This window comes from Ochotona princeps, chromosome 16 (assembly GCF_030435755.1).
Source record: "Ochotona princeps isolate mOchPri1 chromosome 16, mOchPri1.hap1, whole genome shotgun sequence".
Taxonomy (NCBI): Eukaryota; Metazoa; Chordata; class Mammalia; order Lagomorpha; family Ochotonidae; genus Ochotona; species Ochotona princeps.
Window position 1 is genome coordinate 13,033,668 of NC_080847.1, and position 26,045 is coordinate 13,059,712.

Here is a 26,045-nt window from a genome sequence, read left to right on the forward strand (position 1 = left end):
AAAGAAATACAGACTACAAGTCCACAAACTCCTTCCACAGAAAAGGAAAAGGATACTCAAGAAAGAAATAATCTGCTTCAATTAGTGAAAGAAAAACTGCATATGTTCGACAGTATAAAGAAAACTGCCTATAACAAGGAAAGCTTGAAGATTCATAAAAGGACACAGAAAAGATATTTAATTAGGAAAATAACACTGGGGAGGGCATATAGCCCAACAGTTAAGTGGCCTCTAGGCATGCCTGGATGCCACATTGGGTTCAAGTCCCAACTCTACTTCCAATTACAGCTTCTTGCTAATGTACATTCCAGGAGGCTGCAGGTAACACTCCAAGTGGTTGAGCTGTTACCACCCACATGAGAATCTATGATTTAGTTTCTGGTTCTGGTTACCCCAGTCCCAGCCTGCTGTTCCGGTCAGCTGAGGAATGAAGCAGAAGAATCAGGGGGAAAGAAAACATGATCAGATTCAAAAATGACAAAATTGAAGGTAAAACTCCTGAGGAATGTCTGCATACTAACCAAGAGTTTAGGTTCAACTGTATGGTGAAGAAGCTGAGATTAAGTATAGCAGTAAATATAATAAAACAGCTTTTCTATGGTATTGTAATGGATTATACTACATAAAAACTTGATGTTCCAGTTTTTTTCTTTAAAGATTTATTTTTATTACAAAGTCAGATATACAGAGAGGAGAGACAGAGAGGAAGATCTTCCGTCCGATGATTCACTCCCCAAGTGCCGATCTGATGCCGGGAACCAGGAACCTTTTCCGGGTCTCCCACACAGGTGCAGTGTCCCAAGGCATTGGGCCGTCCTCAACTGCTTTCCCAGGCCACAAGCAGGGAGCTGGATGGGAAGTGAAGCTGCCGGGATTAGAACCGGCGCCCATATGGGATCCCGGGGCATTCAAGGCGAGGACGTTAGCCGCTAGGCCACACTGCCGGGCCCTAGTTTTGTTTTTTTTTTAACATATCGGGGTCTTTTCTGAAATTATATTAAATATGTAGGTATTTCTACTAAAATCCTAGTTTTTAAATTATTTTTTTCTAAATTAAAAAGATTAAAATATAGTTACTTACGCATGACAGAGGAAAGGAGAGATAGATAGGATTTACTTTCCATCTACTGATTCACTCAAATGCCAGCAACAGCCAGGGCTGGGTTAGGCTGAAAAATTAGAAGCCAGCAACTCTCATCAGGGTCTCCAACACAGAAGCAGGAATCCAGGCATGTGGGCCATTATTTGCCGTCTTCCAAGAACAAAAGGATCAAAACCGCAGAGTAGCTGGACTCAAAACAAACACCACTCTACTGGATGTGGGTCTCCTAACACCTGTCCCTCACCACAAAATAAACAAAAAGCTGAGGTACCTCAGTGGAAAGAATGCAGCTCTACTTGCCAGTAGTTATGTTCCAACAGCAGATGCTTCTGAGACTTTTAACAAGTCCTTCTACACCTAATAATGCTTACAGGACCATCATATCATTTGAAATAACTAAGGGATTAAGATTTGGAGTATGAAAGTTCTAATACTACAGGTTGTCAATGGTATTAAATGAAAGCACATAGATTTTCATTTGGCTTGACCAAATAAAAATTATGTATTACAATGATTAACAGCCATTTTCAAATAGTGCTTTAATATTTTGTGAATGAATAGGGATAAAGGATGAAGAGACAAGTCACAAGGTCCCTTCAAAATGTTCACAATACTATTCAAAGCAGCTGACTGCTCAAATAGTTCAGCAGTCTTTCCTCATCCATCGCTTTTCTAAGGTTTTTATTATTTGCAGCCAACCACTTTCCTAAAAATGTTACATGGAAAATTCTAGAAATATACAATTCATAAATATTAAACTGCATGCCACTGTAGGTAAGAAGATGAAATGTGCCATGTAGTTTGTGGAACACGAGTCCACACTCCATAGACCATCTGCTTGTTAGTCACTTAAGAGTGGCCAAACATAGGGTTATCAGATCTACTGCCATTATATCATACTGCTCTATTCAAGTCACCCTTATTTTAGTTAATAATGGCTCTTAAGGGCAAGAGTAGTATCACAGACAATTTTATTATAGCATATTGTTATTACTCTCATTTTAATCAATTACTTTTGTTAATCTCTTATGCCTAATGAATTAAACTCTATAATTAATGAATTAAACTCTATAAAACTTAATATATACAGGATTCAGAATTCTTTGCAGTTTCAGGCAACCGTTGGGTTGTCTTAGAACATACTGCCCATATCTCCATGGGTAGGGGAAACTACTGTCCACCAATCCTGTATGTATATAAGCTAGGGAACGTGTCATAATTAAAGTACAAAAGTAATCAGAATTGGGCTTATATTAGAATCCTTTCACTTATTCTATTGTGCAACCATGGGCAAGTAACTTTATCACAGGAAGCCTTTGTTGTCTCACTTTTAACAAAGTAGTAGTATTTATCTACCGTGTGGAGCTCACAGTTCTAGCAACAATGTGTACAACACACGTAAGTTACTAATATAGTAATTACATTTACTAACATAAGGATATGCCAAGAAGACATACTACAGATTTATTCCATGACATTTTTTTATTTTATTCCAAAGAAAACCAGGTCAATATCGCTTTTCCATTTTAAGATGATTCCAACTGCACTTCAAAATGTATAGCTTTCCTTTCTAAAGTTTTGTAACTCCTCCTACAGCACATATTTCAACTGCCTAGCTATTCCACTTGGCAGACACGGTGCTTTTAAAATACTTTGAATTAACCATCAATATTGAATAATCACTTTTTACATAACATTTCTGGCTTCTCTTAGCAAATCACAAGATCTAAAACACCAAGTATATATTCTCACAAGTCAAACTGGGTCTGCCCCCTTCCATGTGCTCTTCAGTTATGTAAAGTACCATTCAGCTAATGTTGATGCTTTCCATTTCACTGTGCCCTTCAGCGGCTGAAAAGATTAAAGGATCTCTATGGAATGAGAGGAAGCAACGACCAAGACAAGTCTTTTATCAAAGTATTTTACAAAAGACTAGGTGGCGTGGCCTAGCAGTTAAAGTCCTCGCCTTGAACGCCCTGGGATCCAATATGGGCGCCGGTTCTAATCCCGGCAGCTCCACTTCCCATCCAGCTCCCTGCTTGTGGCCTGGGAAAGCAGTCAAGGACGGCCCAATGCATTGGGACACTGCACCCGCGTGGGAGACCCGGAAGAGGTTCCTGGTTCCTGGCTTCAGATCGGCACGCACCGGCCGTTGCAGCTCACTTGGGGAGTGAATCATCGGACGGAAGATCTTCCTCTCTGTCTCTCCTCCTCTCTCTATATCTGACTGTAATAAAATAAATAAATCTTAAAAAAACACACACACACACACACACAAGACTAGGAACATCTCAACTTTCTTGAGCACATACCTTTTCCAGAGATACATTTAATGAGAAGGAAAGTTCTAAAGGGCCCAGCACAATGGTTCAGTGGCTAAATCCTTGCCTTGCAAGAACCAGCATCCCATATAGACACTGGCACGTATCCCAGCTGCTCCTCTTCCCATCCAGCTCCCTGCTTGTGGCCTGGGAAAGAAATATAGGATGGCCCAAAGTCTTGGGACCCTGCATATGTGTGGGAGACCCAGAAGAAGCTCCTGGCTCCGGCTTCAGATCAGCTCAACTTCAGTCACTGCAACAACTTGGCGGGTAGGAATGACCCAGCAGATGCAAGATCTTTCTGTCTCTCCTCTCTATAAAATCTGGCTTTCCAATAAAACAAGAAGGAAAGAAAGAAAGGCTACAAAATGCCTGAATTTCCAGAGGGTAAACTAAGGACCATCTATCAAAAGCCTAAATGAAAAGAAATGCACTTTCACAAAACTAAGCAATGAGGTTTATTCTTCAAAAGCATTTAAAATTTTTATTTTATTTGGAAGGAAAAGCGACAAGAGAAGAGAGAGATTTCTTATCTAATGGTTCATTTCCCAAATGCCTGCACAGAAGCCAGGAGCCAGGAACTCAATCTGGGTCTCCCACACAGATACAATTGAACCACAACATGTTGCCACTCAGGGGCTGCCTAAGAAAGAAGTTGGAATTGAGAATTGAACCGAGGCATTCCAAAATGGGAAGTAGGTGTCCTAAGTAGCATCTCAATTGCCAATTTCTTAGGAAAATAAACACACACAAACCTCACCTCTTATACTCAAATGCACTGAAATCTGATAAGCAAATACATGTACCCAGATGTGAGCAGCAGCACTATTCAGCATCAAATGTATTTTAATGCCTGAGTGGGCAAACAAATTATATCCACAGCATGGACTAGTACTGACCCAAACAAAATATTGATACTTGCAACATGGTAGCTAACCTCAAAAATATTATTCTAATGAAAAGGTTACATATTGTATGATTTCACTTGCATGAAATTTAACAGGTAAACACAGAAACAGGTAAATCTAGAGACAAAATACAGATGGCTTTTTTCAGGAGCCAGAGGGATGAGATATACAGGAACGAATATTTCATGACACAGGGCATTCTGATTTTGTTGAATGAATGAAGATATGTTTGAACTAGATACAGAGACACGGCAGTTGAGCAATACTGAATCATTCGCTTTAAAATGGTGGATTTATGTGAATTCAACCTCAGTAAAAATTATTTTAAAAAACAGTCAACTCCTTATTTGACCATCAGGTGGAAATACATCATATAATTCAACAGGACTGCTTGTCCCACCGGGAAAGAAAATATATTTTAGCAGCTAACCGAAGTATACTGCTTTAAATATCCATTATCTCAGCAAATCTCACCCAAATAATCAGAGACAAATTTACATTGATAAGTGGCAAGGACAGTGGGATATGGTTCTACTACCAAATTATTTCCCAGCTCCACCGGAATAAACGTAGTAATTAAATTGGACAAATCGGATTAACTGAAATAGTACAAGAGTCCACTGACCCAGGCTCTCAGAAAAAAAACTGACCCAGATTCTTAACAAAGAGTTAAATGTTATTAATACTAATCATAAAGTTAAAGTACTACTGTTAACATAATTAATATTAATGTCGTTGGAAACTTGTGACTGGTAGGTTATTCAACAATCAAAGCTGCTCCATGTAATTCTGAGAATAAATCTTCCAAATCCCAAGTTTTTCTATTTAGAATATATATAAAGGTAATGATCACAAAATTAGGTCCTAATACAGAAAAAAAAGTCCTATTTTCACTTCTGCAATATTTAACATTAAAAAATAATAATAACCTTCAGTTGATTTAGTGACCCACCATAAGCACAAACACTGAAATTTAAAATCTGTGAGGAAAAAATCCCCAGCTTTAGGCAGCTGCCTAGGTTGCCTCGTACCTAGGAAAGTGTTACACTGCCAGGAGAAAAACAGCCAAAAGCTGGCAGGTATTCTGGGCCTGTTTAATACTAAATTTCTGTTAACCATAACACTATGTCAGCATAGTTGTTTATGCTCATTATTATTATTTTAAAGATAAGTGGAGAAGGCAGGGAACACAGGGCAGGGACACATCACCCCTGCCCCGAGGTGGGAATAGTTCAGACTGCTGGGGAAAGGGGATCTGTGGACACAATGGGGGTGGAGTGTGTGACTGAGGAGAAATGACTTTTGGGTACTTCCATGGATCAGGTCTGGGGACAGGCCTTGTGGGGATTAATACAGGTGCTGCCCCACCTAGGCTGTGGCAGCCCCTGGAAGGCCTGAGAACTGGGTCTGTGGTGGAACTGACCAAGCTGCATCCACTGGCCAGTGCAGGTGACAAACCAAACCTGATTCTGCACTGGCTGGTGTCTGGAAGAGTCAAATCTGAGGTTACCCCAGGAGAGGTTTCATGGGGAACTCCCCAACTGATAGCTGGACTCATACCCTGGTCAGGAGAATCACAGGATATGTACTCCAACACCGGAATTTATGGGGACTGGGCCTACTCCATTGCTGCTGCCTGTGCAGTGGACAGCATGTCCAGCTGCACACAGGAAACATGAGGATCAGCTCATCTAGGACAGCACGGTACGTCAGCTGCCACGTCAGAGGATGGAAAACAAAGCAGGTTGTTTAGACCAGAGATGGTCTCCCCAAGAAACTGTTGAATTTATTTGGACAATAAGATGCTGGACTCTATGCATGGTACATGCTTGCAATGAAAGAAGCATGACTGGATTTGAAGTGTAATACTGCAATAAGGTGGAGTAATCCACCATGGGGGGGAGGGTACGGGGAACCTCAGAGCCTATGAAACGGTGTCACAATGAAATGTAGTAAAAAAAAAAAAAAAAAAGATTGGAGGAACATCCTAGATGGATGGAAAACTTCAGTCACTGGACATCACCCCCCCCAAACCAGCTTTTATTGTTGGACAAATGTCTACACTGGATACAAAGAAGCCGGAAGATGAGAATAATACTTTAAGCATATTGATGCATATGAGACAGAATTAAATCAAGCTGAAATTATTTTAAACATTTTTATTATTTCTGAAAGTAGAATCTTGAATATGTATACTAAATCAAGTAAAAAAGTGAAAAAAGAAAACGAAGCAGGCTGGATAATTTTGGACAAGCTTTTCAACATGTTCCTTGGTCTGTGAGTGCATATAGTGGACTTTGTCAACGAGTAGACCTTGGAAAATTTTTCTCAACCCTGGAGCAAAGCAGCCAATACAGTCTCAGGGCTATTGAAACCACTCAAATAACACCCTCAGAACATTCTTCCCTACATCGGGGTCTCTAAGGCATCATCAAAGGACCATCTCTCATCCCCAAGTGCTGATGTATTGACAGCAAGAAGAAGCACTCTCCCAGTCTTCCTCTTCAGAGGAGAAAAAACATGTCCCACTCATTTTCTTCCATACCTGTCTCTTCCCACCCTGATCAGAGGCCTGCAAGGGCATGCATCCCTCAACTATGCAAACAACACTAAAAATAGAATTTTTAAAAAATAAAGTATACAATTCAATACTTTTGAATGCAGTTACACAGCCATCACCACTGTAAATTTTAGAAATTTTTTAGTACATATACCATTAACTGTCATTTTTCTTCCTACTTCCTTCCACGGGACCACTAATTTACCTTCTGTCTTGATAGACTTGCTTATTTTTCATATTTCACATGAAACAGATTTTATAAAAATGTATTTCTTTTTGACTAATGTTTCCAAGATCCATCCACTAGTGCTAGGAATTATTTCATTCTTCTTTGCAGCTTAGCTGCAGCCATTGTGACCATTTGGGGAGTAAACCAGCACATGGAAAAGCTCTCTCTCTCATTTATCTGTCTTTCCTTCTCTCTGTAAATTCATCTTTCAAATAAAAATTAATAAATCTTTTTTGAAAAAAACTTAAATCTCTATCAGTAGTAACTTTAATGCAACTATAGTTGGAATAATACTGAAGCATGATATATTGTTATCTATCAGTATATCACAACTCTCTGACCTTTTTCCCCCCACACTGGAAAGTCAGATTTACAGAGAGAACAAAGAGACAGAAAGATCTTCCATCAGCTGGTTCACTCTCAAAGTGACCAAAACAGTCACACTAAGCTGATCTACAGCCAGGAGCTGGCAACATGCCTCCAGGTTTCCCACAAGAGTGCAGGGTCCAAAGGTCTTGGGTCATCCTCCACTGCTTTCTTAAGTCACAAGCAGGGGGCTGGATGAGAAGAGGAGTAGCTGGGGCACGAACCAGCACCCAAATGGGGTCTCTGGTTGTAAGGCTATCGCACTGGGCCCACTCTCTGAAGATTAGTTTCTTCTTTCCTTTTCTGGATACAATTCATTAACTCAATAAATATGAAGAATCTTTCACATATAAGCAATTGGTCCAGGTTGAATGAGAACTGCAAGATATGACACATATAATCACAGTCCTCAAGAAGCTTACCACCCAGTATAACTTTTTAGAACAAACTGCACTTCATTAGATGCTCTCCATGGATTACTGCAGCTTTGTATCTATAGCTAATTCTAAGATTTTACAGACAATTACCCTATGAGTTGAACTTTCTTCCCTGAATACATGCTTACAGTAGTCACTTCTTATTCTAAGATATATTCCAGACAAAAGACTTCAATAATATAATTTTCCATGAACTTTCTGATGCCCTCTTATTTTTTTATTCCTACAAAAAACAGCAAAATTTCACTTATAAATTAGGCAGAAGAGATTAACAATAAAAAGGAACAATTTTAACGATAAACTATCTCTTGATACAGTCACAATAAATATTATACATTTCAGATCACGGTTGATTTGGATCACTGAAACATTGGAAAGCAAACACAGATAAGGCAGCACTACTGTAACCTGGTATTTTTTTGTTTCTTTTTTTATTATTATTACTAAAAAGTCAGACATACAGAGAGGAAGAGAGACAGAGAGAAAGGTCTTCCATCCACAGATTCACTCCCTAAGCGGCCGCGAGGGTCAGAGCTGAGCCAATCTGAAGCCAGGAGCTTGTCTCCCAAGCAGGTGCAAGGTCCAAAGGCTTTGGGTCATCTATGACTGCTTTCCCAGGCCACAAGCAGGGAGCTGGATGGGAAGTGGGGCTGCCGGGATTAGAACTGGTGTCCCCAAGGGATCCTAGTATGTGCAAGGTGAGGATTTTATATGCTAGGCTATCGCACTGGGTCCTTGTAACCTGGTGTTTGAGTTACAATTCTGCTTCCAATCCAGTTTTCTGCTAATGTGTACTAAGACACAGCAGGCAACAGTTCAATTATTTGGCTCCCTGCCATCCCATTTGGAGAACAGTCCTAACTACTGTGGGCATTTGGGGGATTGAACTAGTGAGTTAAAATCTACCATGACTTTCATATAAAACTAAAAACAAAATATTAAGACATATTTTATGGGCCTGGCACAATAGCCCAGTGGCTAAAGCCCTCAACTGGAACGTGCTGGGATCCCATATGGCCACCGGTTCAAATCTAAGGACTTGAGCCATTTTCCAGTGCATTTCCTAGACACCTAAGCAGGAAGATGGATAGGAACTGTACCCATATATGATGCTAGCATCGCAGGAAGCAACTTAATCCATGATGCCACAATGCTAACGCCCATAAAATGAAAATTTAAAAGCAAATATTGGGGCACAGCACAGTAGCCTAGTGTCTAAAAGCCTTGCCTTGCATGTGCCAGGATATCATATAGGCACTAGTTCCTGTCCCAGCTTTTCCACTTCCATTCTAGCTCCCTGGTTGTGACCTGGGAAAGCAGTTGAGGATGGCCCAAAGCCTTGGGATTCTGCACCTGTGTGAGACCTGGAGGAGGCTCCTGGCTCCTAGCTTCAGATCAGCTCAGCTTTGGTCATTGCGGTCACTTAATGAGTGAATCAGTGGATATAACATCTTTATTTCTCTGTCTCTTCTTCTATCTGTAAACCTGCCTTTCCAGGGAGAATAATAAAGTCTTAAAAAAAAAGTAGCTGCACTTTAAAAATACATCAAAGCTTTCAAAGTTTTAGAGGGCTTTCCTAAATTATCCCCATACATGAACTTGAAAGACTGAAAAATACTAAGAAATAATTTTTTAAAGTTTTTAAAAACTGGGCCTGGCGCAATAGCATAGTGGTTAAAGTCCTCGTCTTGCACATCCAGGATCCCATATGGGCGCTGGTTCTAATCCCAGCAGCTCTTGTTTTCCATTCAGCTCCCTGTTTGTGGCCTGGGAAAGCAGTCGAAGACGGCCCAAAGCTTTGGGATTCTGCACCCGTGTGGGAGACCCAGAAGAAGTTCCTGGCTCCAGAAAGGCACAGCACTGGCCGTTGTACTCACTTGGGAAGTGAATCATTGGACGGAGATCTTCCTCTGTCTCTCCTCCTCTCTGTATATCTGACTTTCTAATAAAAATAAATCTTTTTAAAAAAAGTTTTTAAAAAGTAATATTTATTTGAAAGATTGACAGTGAGAGACAAAGGAAGGTGATCTTCCATCTGCTGGTTTACTTGCCAAATGTTTGCAACAGCCAGGGCTGGGCCAAGAAGCCAGGATTCAGGAATTCCATTCACATCTCCCATGTGCTTGGCAGGAACCCAAGTACTTGTGAACACCAAGTACATTAGCAGGAAGTGGGATTAGTAGTTGTAAGGATTTATGTATGGACACCAATACAGAATGCAACTATCCCCCAATCAGATGCTTAGCGTGATATGCCACAGCACTAGGCCTCAGAAATAAATCATTTTAATGTTTTTATTTTCATCTACTTCAAAGACCAAGTGTCAGAGAGAATGACAGAGATCTTTCATCTGCTCACATACACCCCAATGCCTCCCATGCAGAAACTAGGCATAAACCAGGAACCTCGACCTCCAAGCAGGTCTCACACATGAACAGCAGGAACTCGAGCACTTGAGTCATCATCTGATACCTGCCCAGGCGTATTACTAGGAAGCCAATCAGAACAGTAGCTGAGACTTAAACCAACTCTCTGATAAAGAACGTATGTGGCTCAACAGGCTTCACCTTCAAGCATCAGCATTCCATGTGACTGCCAATCCATGTCTGGCAGCTTCAATACTGATCCTGCTCCCTGCTTGACCTAGGATAGCAAGGAAGGATGTCCTAAGCCCTTGGGACTCTGCACATATATGGGAGACCCAGAAGACACTTCTGGATCCTCGCTCTGACCATCATGGTCATTTGGGGAATGAATCAGCAGAATGAAGATGTTTTTCAATCCGTCTCTCCCTCTCTCTGTAAAACTGCCTTTCAAATAAAAATAAATATTAAGAAAAAAAGAATGCACGCATCACAGGCAGCATCTTAATCCACTGTGCACAATTCACATTCCAAAAATAATCTTCTCATTCTCTAAAAATTACTATTTAAAAAAATTTTTAAATGGACAGACAACCCATGTTTATGTACAGGAAGACTTAATGTATAATTAACATGGGAATACTTGTCCAATTAACCTATACATTTCTTTTTTTAATTTTAATTTTATTTATTTTTGTTAGAAAGATTTACAGAAGGAGACACAGAAAGGAAGATCTTCCATCCGCTGGTTCACTCCCCAGTTGGCTGCAATGGCAGAGCTGAGCCAATTCGAAGCCAGCAGCCAGGAGCTTCTTTCAGATCAGTCACATGGATACAGGGGCCCAAGGCTTTGAGCCATCTTCCTCTGTTTCTCCAGGGTACAAGCAGGAAACTGGACGGGAAGTGGAACAGCTGGGACACAAACTGGTGCCCATGGGGATCCTGGCACTTGCAAGGTGAGGTTTAGCCACTGAGCCACTGCTCAAGGCCCAAGTAGCTGGGTTTTAGTTGAGTTCCTGTAACCCTATGTGGAAGACCTCAAATAAGTTTTCATTTCTTAGTTCCAGCCCCAGTCCAAACACAATTGTTGAAAGTGCTTAAGGAATAAATAATAAATCAGCCGTTGTAACTTACTTTCTGTCTCTTTCTGTTTCCCAAATAAAATAAAACAAATAAATAAATAAAAAAGAAACTGGAGGGCTGACTTTAAAATCCCACTAAAAGTTAGAGTAAATCAGGGGCAGATGTTGCAGTGCAGTGGGCTGTTTGCGTTCCATGGGGGTACAGGTCTGAGTTCTAACTATGCTTTCAATTCAACACTTGTTTATGCTCACCCTGGGAGGCAGCAGGCAATGGTGCTAGCACTTGAGTCTCAGCCACCTACTTGGAAAATCCGAATGGAGTAAGCAGGCTCCTGGCAGTGGCCTAACCAGCACTGATTGTTGGGGGCATTTGCAGAGTACACATCATATGGAAAAGAGATCTCTCTCTCTCTCTCTTGCTACCATTTAAAAGATAAAAAAAAAATTTTTTTTCTATTGGCACAGGATAAACAGTGAGTAACAAATGAATGCAACAGATTTAGAAAGAAGTTCAGAAGTAAACCCCAGAATATAAGCCCTTATCTATGTCCAACTGATTTTTTTTGACAAAAAATGACAAGATCATTTTTTGCAACAAGATTTGAAACAACTGAATACTCATATGCAAAAAAAATGAAGCTATCAGATTCCTACCTTGTAACATGTACAAAAATGAACTCAAGGGGGCAGTGTCATGGCATGTAAGTTAAGTCTGAAAGTGCTAGCAGCCCATATGAGCACCACTTCAATCTCAGCTGCTCCATGTCCTATCCAGCTCCCTGTTAATGTGCCTGAGAAAGCAGTAAAGATGGCCCAAGTCCTTGGGCCCCTTCACCCACATGATAGACCCCGCAAAAGCTCCAGGATCCTGGCTTCCAACAAGCCCAGCTCCTTCCATTTCAGCCAGTTGTACAGTGAACCAGTGGATGGAAGATATCTTTGTTTCTCTCTGTCTCTCCTCCGTAAGTCTGCCTTTCAAATAAAAATAAATCAATCTTTAAAAAATTAACTCAAAACAGATCAAAGACATAAATGTCTAACTCTTTAAAGCTGAACTTAAAAACAATTTATGCGAAATAATGCCTCCAAAGAAAACATTAGCTTACGAAAGAATAACTTGATTTAACAAATGGATAATTTGATCTAAGTGATAAGGTTGAAGATGAAGCCCATAGTAGCAGAGCATCCACACCAATCTGACAGGAATAAAATTAAACCTTATTCAAGCTCTACTTGAAGGCAATAAAAGCACAAGTCAACAATTCAGACAAATCCTCAGCTGGTTCTGCTTATACAAGTCCGACTGATAGGTGACACAAAAACAGAACTATGAGTCCCAAAAGACCACACATTTTATGATTCCATCTAGATGATATATCTAGGCCAGGCAAATCCATAGATAGAACATTAAGCGATGACTGCTTAGCACCTGCAAGGAGAGGAAGCTGGAGATGCTTAAAGCGTAAAGAGTTTCTCTACAGTATGATAAAAATGTTCTAGAATGCTCTAAAAACCACACAGCACTGTAACTTTTAAAGTGATTAACATGATGCTAAATGAGTTTTATCTCAATTTTTTCTTAAAAAGATAATCCAGAACCAGATTTTAAGAATTTGAGTTTTATCCTAAAGTCTATGTGTACATTTAAAGAATTTTAAGCAAGTGATAGGATTAGATCTGAGTTTTAAGAGAGATAAATCCTGCAAAATCTACAATGTTGCATACCTAAGCCTTAATTTATATAACTAGTAATATCTGATTTGGGAGTTCAGATAGTCATGCTAATAGAATCCTGTTTCCTTGATACCTTCTTAATAAGTATGTATGTATGCCAAGTTATTTTTCTTCTGGGTAAATATTTCTATTTCATTTATATAATAAGCACATACAAAAGGGGACTTTAAAGTCCATGGAAAATTCACATTTGTAAAGAAAGATGTATTGGGGCTGGCACTGTAGCACAGCAAGGTAAGCCTTCACCTGAGGCACCAGCATCCCACATGGATGCTGTTTTGAGTTCTGACTGTTCTATTTCAAAGCTGGCTCTCAGCTAAGGACCTGGGAAAGCAGCAAACAACAGACCCCTGTACCCGGGTGGGAGTCATGGAAGAAGCTCCAGCCCCCTGAGCTGGGCTAGTCTGAAGCCAGGAACCAGGCATTTCCTCCAGGTCTTTCATGTGAGTTCCGGGATCCAAGCATTTGGGCTATCCTCCACTGCTTTCCCATTCCATTAGCAGGTTCCATTTTCCCACAAATTTTACATTTTTAAGTCAACTTCTAAAAATGCATATATCTTTATTTATTTTAAAATAGAGAAATGAAAAAATGAAGAGAGACAGTGAAAGACACAGAGATCTTCCATCCACTGGTTCACTCCTCAAATGCTTATAACCACCAGGTCAGGTCAACTGAAGCCTAGAACCCAACACTCAGTGGCAAAATAAAATAAAACAGAAAAAAAAGTAATAAAAAAATTAAATGGCAGGAACCCAAGCACCTGAGCTATTACTTGCTGCCTCCCAGTGTGGTATTATCAGGGAACCACAATCAGAAGCACAGATGGGATTCAAACTCAGGTACCACTCTAACACAGGATGCTAGATCCCCAAGCAGTATTTTCAACTACATAGACACCCCATCCACAAATTTTTCTGAGGCTCCTTTATATATACAGTAGATACCCTGTATTCAGCACTATTCCAAGTGCTTCAGAAATATTAACTCCTTTAATCCTTAGAACAGGCCTTTCAAGTCTGTTGTTCCCACTTCGTAGAACAACAGAAATTCTAACATACTTGTATGAAATCCACAGCTAATTAACAATGCATATTACTGAATCTGGGGCCTGATCACAAGCCTGATAAAATATGTATAAATTTATTATCATTTTTCATTTCTTCTAGGCATCTGCTGTCAATTTAGTTTACACAAGATTTTTTCTAAACAGAATTTATCCTATATTTTCTAGTGAAGTCTGGTTAAAAACATTCAAAGATGCCCTGGCATAACAAGCTAAGCGTCTGCCTGGGGTGCCAGCATTTCTTAAGGGCACTGGTTCAAGTCCCAACTGCTCCACTTTTGATCCATGCTGGTAGCATGGGAAAGCAGTGGAGAAGGGTTCTAGGGCTTCTGCACCCCCATGGGATACCCAGAGGAAGCTTCTGGCTCCTGGTTTCAGATGGATCCAGCTCTGTACATTGCGGCTATCTGGGGAGTAAACCAGTGGATGGAAGATCTCTCTCCTTCCCTCTCTGTAAATCTGCCTTTCCGATAAAAAAATAAACCTTTCAATTTTAAACATTCAAGGGAGTTCCTTTAGTTTTTATTTACTGTACTTTCCTCAGTAAAAATATTAGTTGTGTGTACTGTAACAGAATAGTTTAGTAAATGACTTCCAACTACTTCATTATCAGTTTTAAATGAGTTTTAAAGGAATCACAATAATTCTACCTAAATCTCCAATTACACATAAGTCTGCATCCTGTTCTCAATCTTACAGGCAAAAAATAAACTAAAGAACAAAGCTGTCAGTGGCCAGTCTTGTGCTCCAATGCCTATGATGCTTGCATCCCTTATTAAGTACCAGTTCAAGTTTTGGCTGCTCTGCTTCTAATCCAGCTACCTATTAATATGCCTGGGAAAGCAGTGGATGATGGTCCCAAGTGCTTGGGCCCCTGCTATCTATAGATGGGAGACCAGGATGGAATTCCAGGCTTCTGGCTTCCATATGGTCCAGCCCTAGACATTGTAACCACTTGGGGACTGAATCAAGGAGTATAAGATTCATCTTCCAGCCTGGCACTATGGCTCAATTGGCTAGTACTTTCCCTTCAAGCACTTGGATCCCCTATGGGTGCCAGTTCATGTTAGGCAACTCTACTCCCCATCCAGCTCACTGTCTGTGCTCTGGGAAAGCAGTCGAGGACTGCCCAAAGCCTTGGAACCCTGCTCCCGCTTGGAAGACTGAGAGGAGGCTCTTGGCTCCTGGCTTCAGATCAGATCAGTTTTGGCCATTACAGCCACTGGGGCTGTGAACAAGTAAATGGATGATCTTTTTCTCTGTCTCTCCTTCTCATGTAGATCTGCCTTTTAATAAAAATAAATACATAAATCTTACCCAAAAGCTTAAAAATTTTATTCGAAAACCTAAGTACACTTTTACAATATTTCTACAGTTCTTATAACTATTATTTAATTACAAATATCTATCACTAATCCCATCTTACAGTAATGTTTTTCCAAGTAAAATATTTGTTCCAGAATGAAGAGTCAGTTCCAGCAAGTAAGCTCCCACTTAAAAACTAGAAAAAGAAACTAACAAATTCTTAACAGATTATCTCAGACTTCTAATTACTACTTTATTGTGAAAGTTAGCTACTTGTTAGCTTAAGCCTACCTTGGCTTATGGTCATGGCCCTAAGATACAATTAAACACAATGTGGTTTACTGACTTAGCCAGGTGATTATAATGAAAACTTTAATTCAAGCAAATAATTAGAGTTGTGTAATCAAGCCCCCATCAACGAACATCTAAGTGATCCATTATATAGCTAATAAAAGTATTTTACTATCTAATGATCAAACTGGCAATTTAACATTTAGCATCCAGTAGATGATCCTGAAAAAAAATTGGGTTTTATCCAAAATTAGTATTTGCAACACACACTTAAGTGCAAGATAGTAGTCACTTGAACTTAAAGTTCATATCCTGTTTTTACCTTTATGATTAACGACAGAAACTATCAAAGTAACAAGCATATAACCCTTACACACTGCATAACTCTAAGATGTAAAGCATTTTTAAAATAAACTTTACTCTTCTAACTTTCAAGAATGGGGCAAACCAAATGCTCTGACATTCTACGCACAAAAGTGTTTCCCTGTTACAAATAAAAGTCAACCATAGTAATGACTTTATTTCCCAATTTAGATTGAACTACTAACCCGTCTAAAACTGTCTGCTACCACTGCTTATTTACACAGTGTATTTTCTAATAAACAATAAGCAACAAGATTTATGTGTGAATTCATCTTAAATAATAAAATTATTGCTTAGTAACCTTTGCTTGTATAGAAACACCAAAAATCAATCCCTAAAGAAACTACACGTGACAGTATTATAGAATAATTTATGAATGCCCAAAAGAAGCAAGAAATTATTACATTTATTCCCATTTTTTAAAAATCTTAATTTCTCTTAGGTTATGGTGGTTAAACACAAAAAGCTAGCAAAAGCACTATCTATATACATTCATTAATACAAAATTCTAAAAGAGGCAAAATTAATCTATGGTAAGTAAATTGCCTGCAGCTGGCGTAGGCAGCATTAATTACAAAGGAGCTAGAGATAGCACTTAACTTAGTGATTTAAGTTTTCTATATCTCGACTGTGGTGGTTACACAAATAAATACACTTGTTGAAAACTTCAGAGTTTTTAAAATGGGGGTGATTTTATACCTCTCCAGGAAAGGTGAGGTTTTTTGGTATTAGTTAACTTATTTGAAAGGCAGTGGAACAGATAGAGATCTAGTTGCTCCATCTGCTGCTACACACAACCGCTGGGGTAGCGCTGGCCCAGGCCACACAGCCAGGAACTGGGAACTTAACCTGGATCTCTCAGGCTGAGAAGCTGGAAGCCAAATACTTGCTCCAGCTCTTGTTGCCTCCCAATATACACATAGCAGTAACCTCAATGAGAAAAAGAGAGGCAGGATTCCATCCCAGGCCCAAACAGCAGCTTAACTCACTGCACTGCAATGCCAACCCAACCAAGTTTAAAAAAAAAAAAAAAAAGAGAAGAAAAATTCCCTTCCACATTAGTTCAGTTGTCCTCATAACTCTTCACAGTAAGCATTGATACACTGTATTTGAAAAAAGGGGCGTACTTCTATAATTTCCCACAGCGAATTCTCAAGACCAAATTATAATCCAAACCCATATTTTCTAATTCCGAAAACAGAAATATAGGAGACCAACTATCTTAAGATAAAAAACGAACTCCTGAAGCTCCTGTTTATTTTGCCTCTAAAATATGTCATCAGGGCCCAGCACAGTGCCAAGTGGCTAAAGTCCTTGCCTTGCATACACCAAGATCCCATATGGGCGCCGGTTCATGTCCCAGCTGCTCCACTTCCCATCCAGCTCCCTGCTTGTGGCCTGGGAAAGCAGTGAAGAACAGCCTGCACCTGCGTGGGAGACCCGGAATAATCTTCTGGCTTCAATTCAGCTCAGCTCCAGCCATTGTGGCCACTCAGGGAGTGGGAGTGAATTAGCAGATAGAAAATCTTTCTCTGTCTCTCTCTCTAACTCTAACTTTCCAAAAAAAATTAAATAAATATCAAACAAACAAACAAACATGTCATCAGAAACAGAGGGCAATTACTGGGCCCCTGCACATAAGTGGGAGATCAGAACAAATTTTAGTCTCCTGGCATCAGCCTGCCAAGCTCCAAGCTCCAAGCCTTCACAGTCACTTGGGAACTGGTGGATAGAAGAGCCCTCCCCCTCTCTCCTCTCTAATTCTGGCTTTTCAAATAAATAAATACAGTTTTCAAAAAAATTTTAATTGTTATTGCAAAGGTAAGCATAATCAGCAATTTAGTCACCATGAAAAACTTTTCTGTTCTTGTCTCATCTTAAAACTAGTAGTGGGGTGAGGAGGGGGTGCTGGTACTATGGTATAGCAAGTAAAGCCATCATTTGGGAAGCCAGCATTGTACATGGTTGCTGGTTCAAGTCCCAGCTGCTTCTCTTCAAATCTACTCCCCCTGCTAATTCACCTGGGAAAAGCAGAAGATGGTCGAAACCTCTTGGAACCATTCAGCCACATGGGACACCTAAGAATGTCTTCAGTGTGGTCCAGTCCTACCTGCGGTGGCCATTGGGGCAGGGAGGGTGAACTAACAGACAAACCTGTTTCTCCCACTCTCTGTAACTCTGCCTTGCAAATGAATGAAATAAATCTTCAAAAAAAAAAAAAAAAAAAAATGAAGGCCTGGCATGGTGGCCTAGTGGCTAAAGTCCTCGCCTTGAACACACCAGGATCCCATATGGGCACCGGTTCTAATCCCGGAAGCTCCACTTCCCATCCAGCTCCATGCATGTGGCCTGGGAAAGCAGTCAAGGATGGCCCAAAGCTTTGGGACCCTGCACCCAAGTGGGAGACCCGGAAGAAGTTCCTGGTTCCCAGCTTCGGATTGGCAGAGCACAGGCCGTTTTGGTCACTTGGGAAGCGAATCCTCTCCCTATATGAGTTTGCAATAAAAATAAATCTTTAAAAAAAGAAAATAGAAGCACAACTAAGAACCATAGTTAGAGCTGGAACAGCACATTAAGCCATTGCTGGTGACACCAGCATCCCAAATCAGAGCACCAGCTTGAAGCCTGGCTTCTCAGCTTCTGATCCAGCTCCCTGATAATGCACCCAAGCCTTCAGTCCCTGTCACCAGCGAGGCAGACCCAGATGGAGTTTCAGGCTCCAAGCCTCTGCCTGGCCAAGTCCTGACTATTACAGCCATTTGAACCAGCGGGTGAAAGATTTCTTTTTCTCGATGTTTCTCTCTGTCACACTGCCTTTTAAATAAATAAAATAAATCTTCAATGAAAAAAACTGAATACCAACTATAGCATTTTCTGAACAGAAAAGTTATACATTCATAGCTGAGAAGCAATAATGATTCTTTTTATCAAATATTAAAAGTAAAATAGAAAATATCTACTTTTCATTAGCTAAGAATAAAAGAACTGAAATCTCATGTGAAACATTTCTAGTTCATATCAAAAATTTAATCTTTATACCTAATTTTAATTATAGTTAAAAGCTTATCCCAATATCTGTAATTAATCTATAAAGTTTACCTTTTCATTCAAGTACATGTTTGAAATTAGCACCTTACACCTTAGTATTGTCTTTAAACTTATTTTATTAGCATAATAGCAAACAGAAGATACATGGACTATTTTATGTGATTTTTAAAAAATCTAAGCAAAAAGTAGAAAAGACGACCACAGTGAAGAAAAATTTCTACTGGAGAATATCTTTTGCCTAGCTGAACAGAACTGTCCCTCATCACTAAACAATCAAAACCAACTGATTTTTCAAGTTTTTTTTTTCAAGTTATTTTGATCTTTCATTTTTAAAAATTATTTCTTAATCTTAACAAAAACTGCAATATGAGGGGCTGGCACAGTAACTCACCATGCTAGTCCTCCACCAATTCATGCCAAGCTACTCCACTTCCCATCTAGCTTTCTGCTTGTGGCCTGGGAAAGCAGTCGAGGACCGCCCAAAGCCTTGGGACCCTGCACCCGTGTGGGAGACCAGGGAGAAGCGTGTGGCTCCTGGCTTCGGATCGGCTCAGCTACAGCTATTACAGCCACTTGGGGAGTGAACCAGTGGATGGAAGATTTTTCAATCTGTCCTTCTTTCTGTAAAATTTGACTTTCCAATAATAATAAAAAGAGGGCCCAGGGTGGTAGCCTCTCTGTATATCTGACTTTCCAATAAAAACAAATAAAATAAATACTTCTTTAAAAAAATTGCTTAAATGTGGGAAATTCAGACTCTATAAGAAAATTAACAAAGTTGATGATACCAGTTATTTACATTTCTTATTCTAGACTGAATTTTTTATTAGATGAATTCTAGACTACTGACTTAAAGCATGCATACATAAATATTAAAATATTTGATTTCATATGACACAAAGCATCAACTCAGCATAGTAAAGAACATAGACTCAGTGAGAATCCTGGCTCTACAACAACCTACCTACGTGACTAGGGGTAATTACTAAACGTTAGGTTTCATTTCATCTCTAATAGTATCAACAACAATCATAAAAAGTTAAGAGAATTCAGTGAGTTATACTTGTAAAGTTTCTGGCACATGATAAGAACTCTACAAGTAGAAGGGTACTTCAAAATGTTCACAGGAAATAGACTTAACATATCTTTCTTTTGGTGCAAAACTTTTTTAATTTCATGCATGCTTGTTTAACATTTTTAATGTAGCTAATATTTATCAAATATTTACCATGTGTTAGGTTAAATGTTACACACAAATTTGTCTAAAATAATTTTTGTAACAACCTATGACAAAGGCACAATTACTTCCCCCACATAAAAGAAAATCAAAGTACATAAATATTAAATGATTAGGCCAAGGCTACATACAAGTAATGTTGAAACAAGGATTTGAACCCAAATCTCATTCAACAGCCTGTAATTTTAACACAAATTACGTGAACCACCACAACAGCAGTAGCACTCTGCTCTACCGTATCTTGAAAAGAGGACAGGGAAAGCACAAGAGATTCTGCTGAAATAAACTAGAAAACTTATTTCTTGGGGTAAAACAAGGATATTTTAAAAACTAATACCAGAAGTCAATATGTCTAATACTATTTTTAAATAATTTGGTTTGCAGAAGGGATAAGGATAAAATAAACAGGATTTGATTGGTAATTATTAAAGCATGGTGATAGATATGGGCGGGCTCATTATTTCATTCTCTCTGCTCTGAAGTTCTTAAAAATGTCTGTTAAAAAAGCTAAAACCAGAAATGAGACAGCACAGATCAAATACTTCATTAAATAAGCCAACAAATGTTTTAGATGTCCTTCCCCAAAATTTTAAAGTATGTACTTAATAGCTACATTTTATATAAAAAATCTATATAATGATGGTCTGTTTTTAAATGGTTGAGCATCCTCTCAACGAAAAAGAAAAACTACACAGCACATAGGCAAACACATGCAAATCTATTAAGTGACTGTATATCCAGGAACTCATTATTTGCTTGAATAATTAACATTTTTTTACCTTTTTTTTTCTCCTGCCTGATAATCTCTACTGAGATTATGTCACTCTGGTTTATTGCCCAGGAAATTAACGGGTTTGTACAGGCAAATATCACTCCATAATGCAGTCCCAGATTGATCAGTATGAGTAAAACCAGAAACCCAGTTAGGAAACATTCTAAAAAAATCTCACTTCCAACTGCAGTTTTAAAAACACCAATAAAGGGCCAGTGCTGTGGCATACCATGTAAAGCTGTGCTACCTACAGCACCCACATCCCATACGGTCCCCTTCAGATTCACTTCAGACCCAGCTCCCTGCTAACGCACCTGGGAAAGCAGCTGAAGGAAGGCCCAAATGCCTGGGTCTCTGCACCCATGGCAGATGGGCTCCTGGCATTGGCCCCAGCCGTTGTAGCCACTTATGGAGTGATTCAGTACCTACAATAGGTACTTCAATGCACATAAAATCACTAGACTTAAAAGACATCTACGTTTCTATAGGAAGAAAAGTGTAGAAAAGTAAAATCATTTATCCCAGGTCACAGGGCTAATGAAATGCTAAACTGTTATCCAAACTTCAGCTCAATTACAAAACCCACTTTCCCTCTATTACCAAACTCAACTCAAACTTATTTATGGCCTTCTTAAACTGGGCTGTAAAAACGTTTCAGATACTGGTTGCATACCCGTATATATTTCATAGTGGCAGCTTGGCTTTGGGTAAAGAACTAACTAAAAACAGTGAAAGACTTGTTTTTGCTGGTGTGTGGCTTATTTTGCCCAAAGCTCTTAATTTCAGCCTTACTTTCTCATCTTTATAATGGGGAATTTGATAGCTTGGCTGTCCAATTCTAGCACTACAACCTCCAAAGATGATCTCTATGAAATCTGAAAAACCAACAAAATATTGTATGTCTTACAATGCTCAAAACAACAGAAAATAATGTTTTCTAAAGTACTCATCAGCTATTTAAAATTATTGTCCCTAGTTACTTGGTTTTTCTTATCCTTAAATGTAATGCAATAATAATTACATCCACGCTTTTGTAAATAAATAAATGTGTCATTTTGAAATGTTCGGTATATAAGAGTTTCGAATTTGTACTTTTCAATCTCAGTACGCATTTGGTATCAGTATTTAAATCATATTCATCAACTTAATGTTTGGGCCTTCTCATATTCAATTCGTGTATAGAATTAAGATCTAGAATTCTAAAGTAAAACACCCAACACATAATTTGTAATTATTTTTGCAGGTTTGATTTTTTTGAAGCTTCTCAAAGCAGATACAACAGCCAACAAGCAGATCAAACACAGCAACAAATCCACTGAAACACTCAGCTGCTCTAAAAGAAGGATCAGGCCCTTTAGGAGAAAACTACATTGTGTGAGTTTGCAAAGTTTCACACTTTCCCATTTCAGAAATTCCAGAGAAAGCCTTTGCATACTAACACAATATGCTTTAGAACGGCACTTTGCTGACCTTCCAATAGTCCAGCTCTATGAAAATTCTGTGATGGGTGTAACTTCAGAGAATCTGAAAAACACAAAAAGCATTAAGCACTTTTTATGTTGAATGAGGAAAAAAAAAAGCCAAGGAAAGCATACATCTCTTACATAATTGTCATGTATGGTTCAAAGCTAAAGCCCATCTTAATGAATACGTCTCCTGCAAAAGAAAAGTTGAACTGCCTCCACATTGGTCTCTCAGCTAAACTTAGATTTTCATAAAGCACTTGTTTCATGGAAAATTATCTGATGATTACTGCCCGAATGGTGTTAATGTCTTGACTATTTTTAGCACCCAATTGTACCACATTAGCCCTGCTCTAAGAATCATGTCTTGATAGTCTCTTCCTTCTGACACTCAAAATTACAATATTCTAAGTTATTCCAGGTAATGTCGTCCAAAAAAACATACTGCAGGACAGTGGCTGCCAACTGAAGTCACTGGAGCAAGAGACAATGGCTACAGTTACTAAGCAGGACTCTGTGTACAAACTCCACAGTCAGTCCAGTACCTTCCAGAGTCAACCACCTCACTCTGATTCACTTCAACAACTTAAATACGCTCACGTGAACCTGAAGATCCCCTATTCAGAGAAAGGGGTGGAATCAGCGATGGCTGCATCAACCCCAAACCAGGAGAAACACTCAGTTTCTTAGGAAGGGGGTTTAACCCGACACGTTCTTTTCTTAACACGGGTGACAGGGACAGGTAACAACCCAGCTACGACCTGTGCCACGTCCCAGTGGCTTAAAAAGCGATGTGTGCAGCGGAAAGTATTTTGGTTTGATGCCCCCTTGCACAGGGAACCTGTTCTGACACATTCTTGTGGTGTCCAGTATAGGAATTTAACCCCAGTAGAGATCAACTCAAGTGTTAATATTCAGAGTGCTGGGAATCCCCTGCAGGCCTTGACCAGAAGAGTTTGCAAATGGGAAATCTCTTCCCCGGGCCCCCTCCCCGCAACCAGCCCTCGGACGGCAAAGGGAAAATTCTCAGAGGGCCTGAGCGGGTACCCCAGGGAGACGAGAGGGAGTAAAACTAAACCAAAAGAGAGCACCTCTACACCTTGATCAAAGGGAGAAGTCAGTCAGTCATCAGAATGCCACGGAGGTGGAGCGGGGAAAAAAAAAAAGAAAATTCGGGCTCTTTTCAGCAATAAGATGACGGGGGTGGAGGAGGAAGAACGCCTGGCCGAGGGGGGCCGTCCCAACAACCCCGGGAGGGAATGAACTAGGCCGGAGGGAGACGAAAGGGGCGGGGGGGGCGGTGAGAACGACGGCGCACAAACAAGCCGGAGGGGGAGAAAATGGTGACCCTGCACCCAGAACCCGCCCCAGGCCGGGACGCCCGCTCGGGGGGCAACTCTGCCCGGGAAGGAGGGTCCTGGTGAGAGGAGCTGCGGCTCCGGGGTCGCGGTGGCCCCCGGGCGGTCCCCGAGCCCTCTCCGACAGAGCCCCCAGCCGCCGGTACCGCAGAGACCCGGGGGAGCCGACGGAAACCGGGCCCCGCGGGGGAGGGGCTGCCACGGCTCCGCTCGCCCCCCAGCACCCGCACCCCGACTCCCTCCGAGGCTCCCCGCCACCCCGCGCGCCCCTGGGCTCCCCGCCCCCACGCCCTGCCCCCGCACCTCCCCCCCCTCCAGCCTGACTCACCTCGCGAGTACAGGGACTTGGGCGACTCCAGGTCTAGGTCCGCGCTGAGCAAAGAGATGAAGTCCGAGGGCATCGCAGCTCGACCCAGCCCGGCCCGAGGGCAGCGGGAGGGCGGGGGGGGAGCGGCGGTGGCGGCGGCACCTCCTCTCCGGGACCGCGGGCACCGAACCGGGGGCGGCTGGCGAGGGCGGCTGCTGCTGCTGCTGCTGCTTGCTGCCGCCTCCTCCTGGAGGGCAGTGACTTCCACCCCGGCCGAGGACCGAAGAAACGGCTGCGGGTTCGAGAACAAACTCCAAGGTGGGGGGGTACTGATTCCCGGCGAGGTAGGAGACTCGTTCGGGGCGGGGAAGGGGGTGGGGGAAAAGAGCCAAAGGGTGCGTTTCGTGCTTCTCCTCAGCGAAAACTGACGGTCGCCGCCACCGCCGCGGCCGCTGACAGGAATCTGGGCCCCGCCCCCCGGCGGGCACTGCGCAGGCGCGGAGGGGGGCAGCCACCAACTGGGAAGAGCCGGGCAACCGCCCGAGGGCGGGGAGGCGCGCCACGGAACAGCATCAACAAGGGCTTCGCTTCCTGCCGCCGCGGCCCCGGCTGCTGTTCCCGAGCCGGGCGCGGGCCCCACAGCCAGGGAGGGAGAGAAGGGAGGGGAGGTGTCCGCGCGCTGGGGCCCCGAGGAGGGAAAAGGTATTTGCGGCGACCTGGGAGGCGGAGAGCCTGAGGCGGCCGGCCCCGCGCCCAGCTGTGCGCAGGAGGAGAGCGACCCGGGAGACCCCTAGCTCTCGGCTTGGGCACAGGAAGGAAGGACCCCACTGGCTGGCGGCTGACCGGGCAGTGGGGACGGGTCGCTCAGGGGAATGGGGTTTTATCGCTCGGACGGACCAGCCCATGGAAATGTCTACGTTGTACTGGCCCCCTCGTTTTTTAATTAGGAAATAACAAACCATATTCTAAACCACCACCCCCCCAAGCGAGTACATCTGATTTAAGTTCCTTCTCTCCCTCATCCCTTTCTTCCTACCCCGGCCTTTGGTGGCTGAAATGTTTTGTTTTGTTTTTTTAAGAGAAAGATCTCACTGATTGTTCTGGAATGTCCGGGTTTATTCATACTGGGAGGTAGAAGACAATTTAGCAGTGGGATTCTGTGGATCCCACCTGGCTGTTGCAGAGGGAAAGGGGGAAGAAAAAGAAAACCTAAGTGCTACTCTTCAGATTCCAGGCAATTGAGGGGTTTCTTTTCTTTCTTTCCCTTGGCTCTTCGGTCCTTCCAGCCAGAAGTTTCCGTTGCAAACACAAAATCCTCACCTACACACCGCAGACTGTTTCCTGACTGTAATAGACGTCTGGGAAGTTTTTAATCAAGCTATTAAAATATCAATTGGTGTGTGGGGTGTGCACCTTGGGAACTAATTTTCATCCTATGTGGGATATTGATGCCACATGGGCTAGGTTTTGAAGCCATTTGAGTTGGTTTAGTTCTCATTTTCTGGTTTTTAGCACCCCCCCCAAGATAAATACAAGTCATAAAAATGTAATTTATTTTTTTCTTATTTTACATATGTAGAAATTGTAGAGGCTTTACACCACGAATATGGACATTTTGACTGGAGTTGGAGTGCTGGGTGGGGAAAAAGTGTCACAGCCAGGGAGGCCCCAACAGGTGGCTGGGTGAGGCTCTTTGCAGAGTTTTACTTGCAGACCTAGAATTTAAACTTGTG

The 26,045-nt window shown here is 41.4% G+C and overlaps 1 protein-coding gene across 5 annotated transcripts in view; it reads right to left on the reverse strand.

The window, feature by feature from the left end:
- Nucleotides 1-24,778, reverse strand: part of NFAT5 (nuclear factor of activated T cells 5) — an 89,513-nt gene extending 64,735 nt beyond the window's left edge. For 2 of the 5 annotated variants that reach the window (XM_004583986.2, XM_004583985.2), the window contains exons 1-2: nucleotides 24,334-24,778; nucleotides 22,655-22,708 (exon numbers count right to left, since the gene is read on the reverse strand). In XM_004583986.2, the coding sequence (XP_004584043.2) occupies nucleotides 22,655-22,708; nucleotides 24,334-24,406 (127 nt within the window). In that variant the 5' untranslated portion in view covers nucleotides 24,407-24,778. The remainder of the gene's footprint in view (nucleotides 1-22,654; nucleotides 22,709-24,333) is intronic. The other 3 variants (XM_058675109.1, XM_004583987.3, XM_058675110.1) reach the window with 3 other exon arrangements.
- Nucleotides 24,779-26,045: the final 1,267 nt, after the last annotated feature.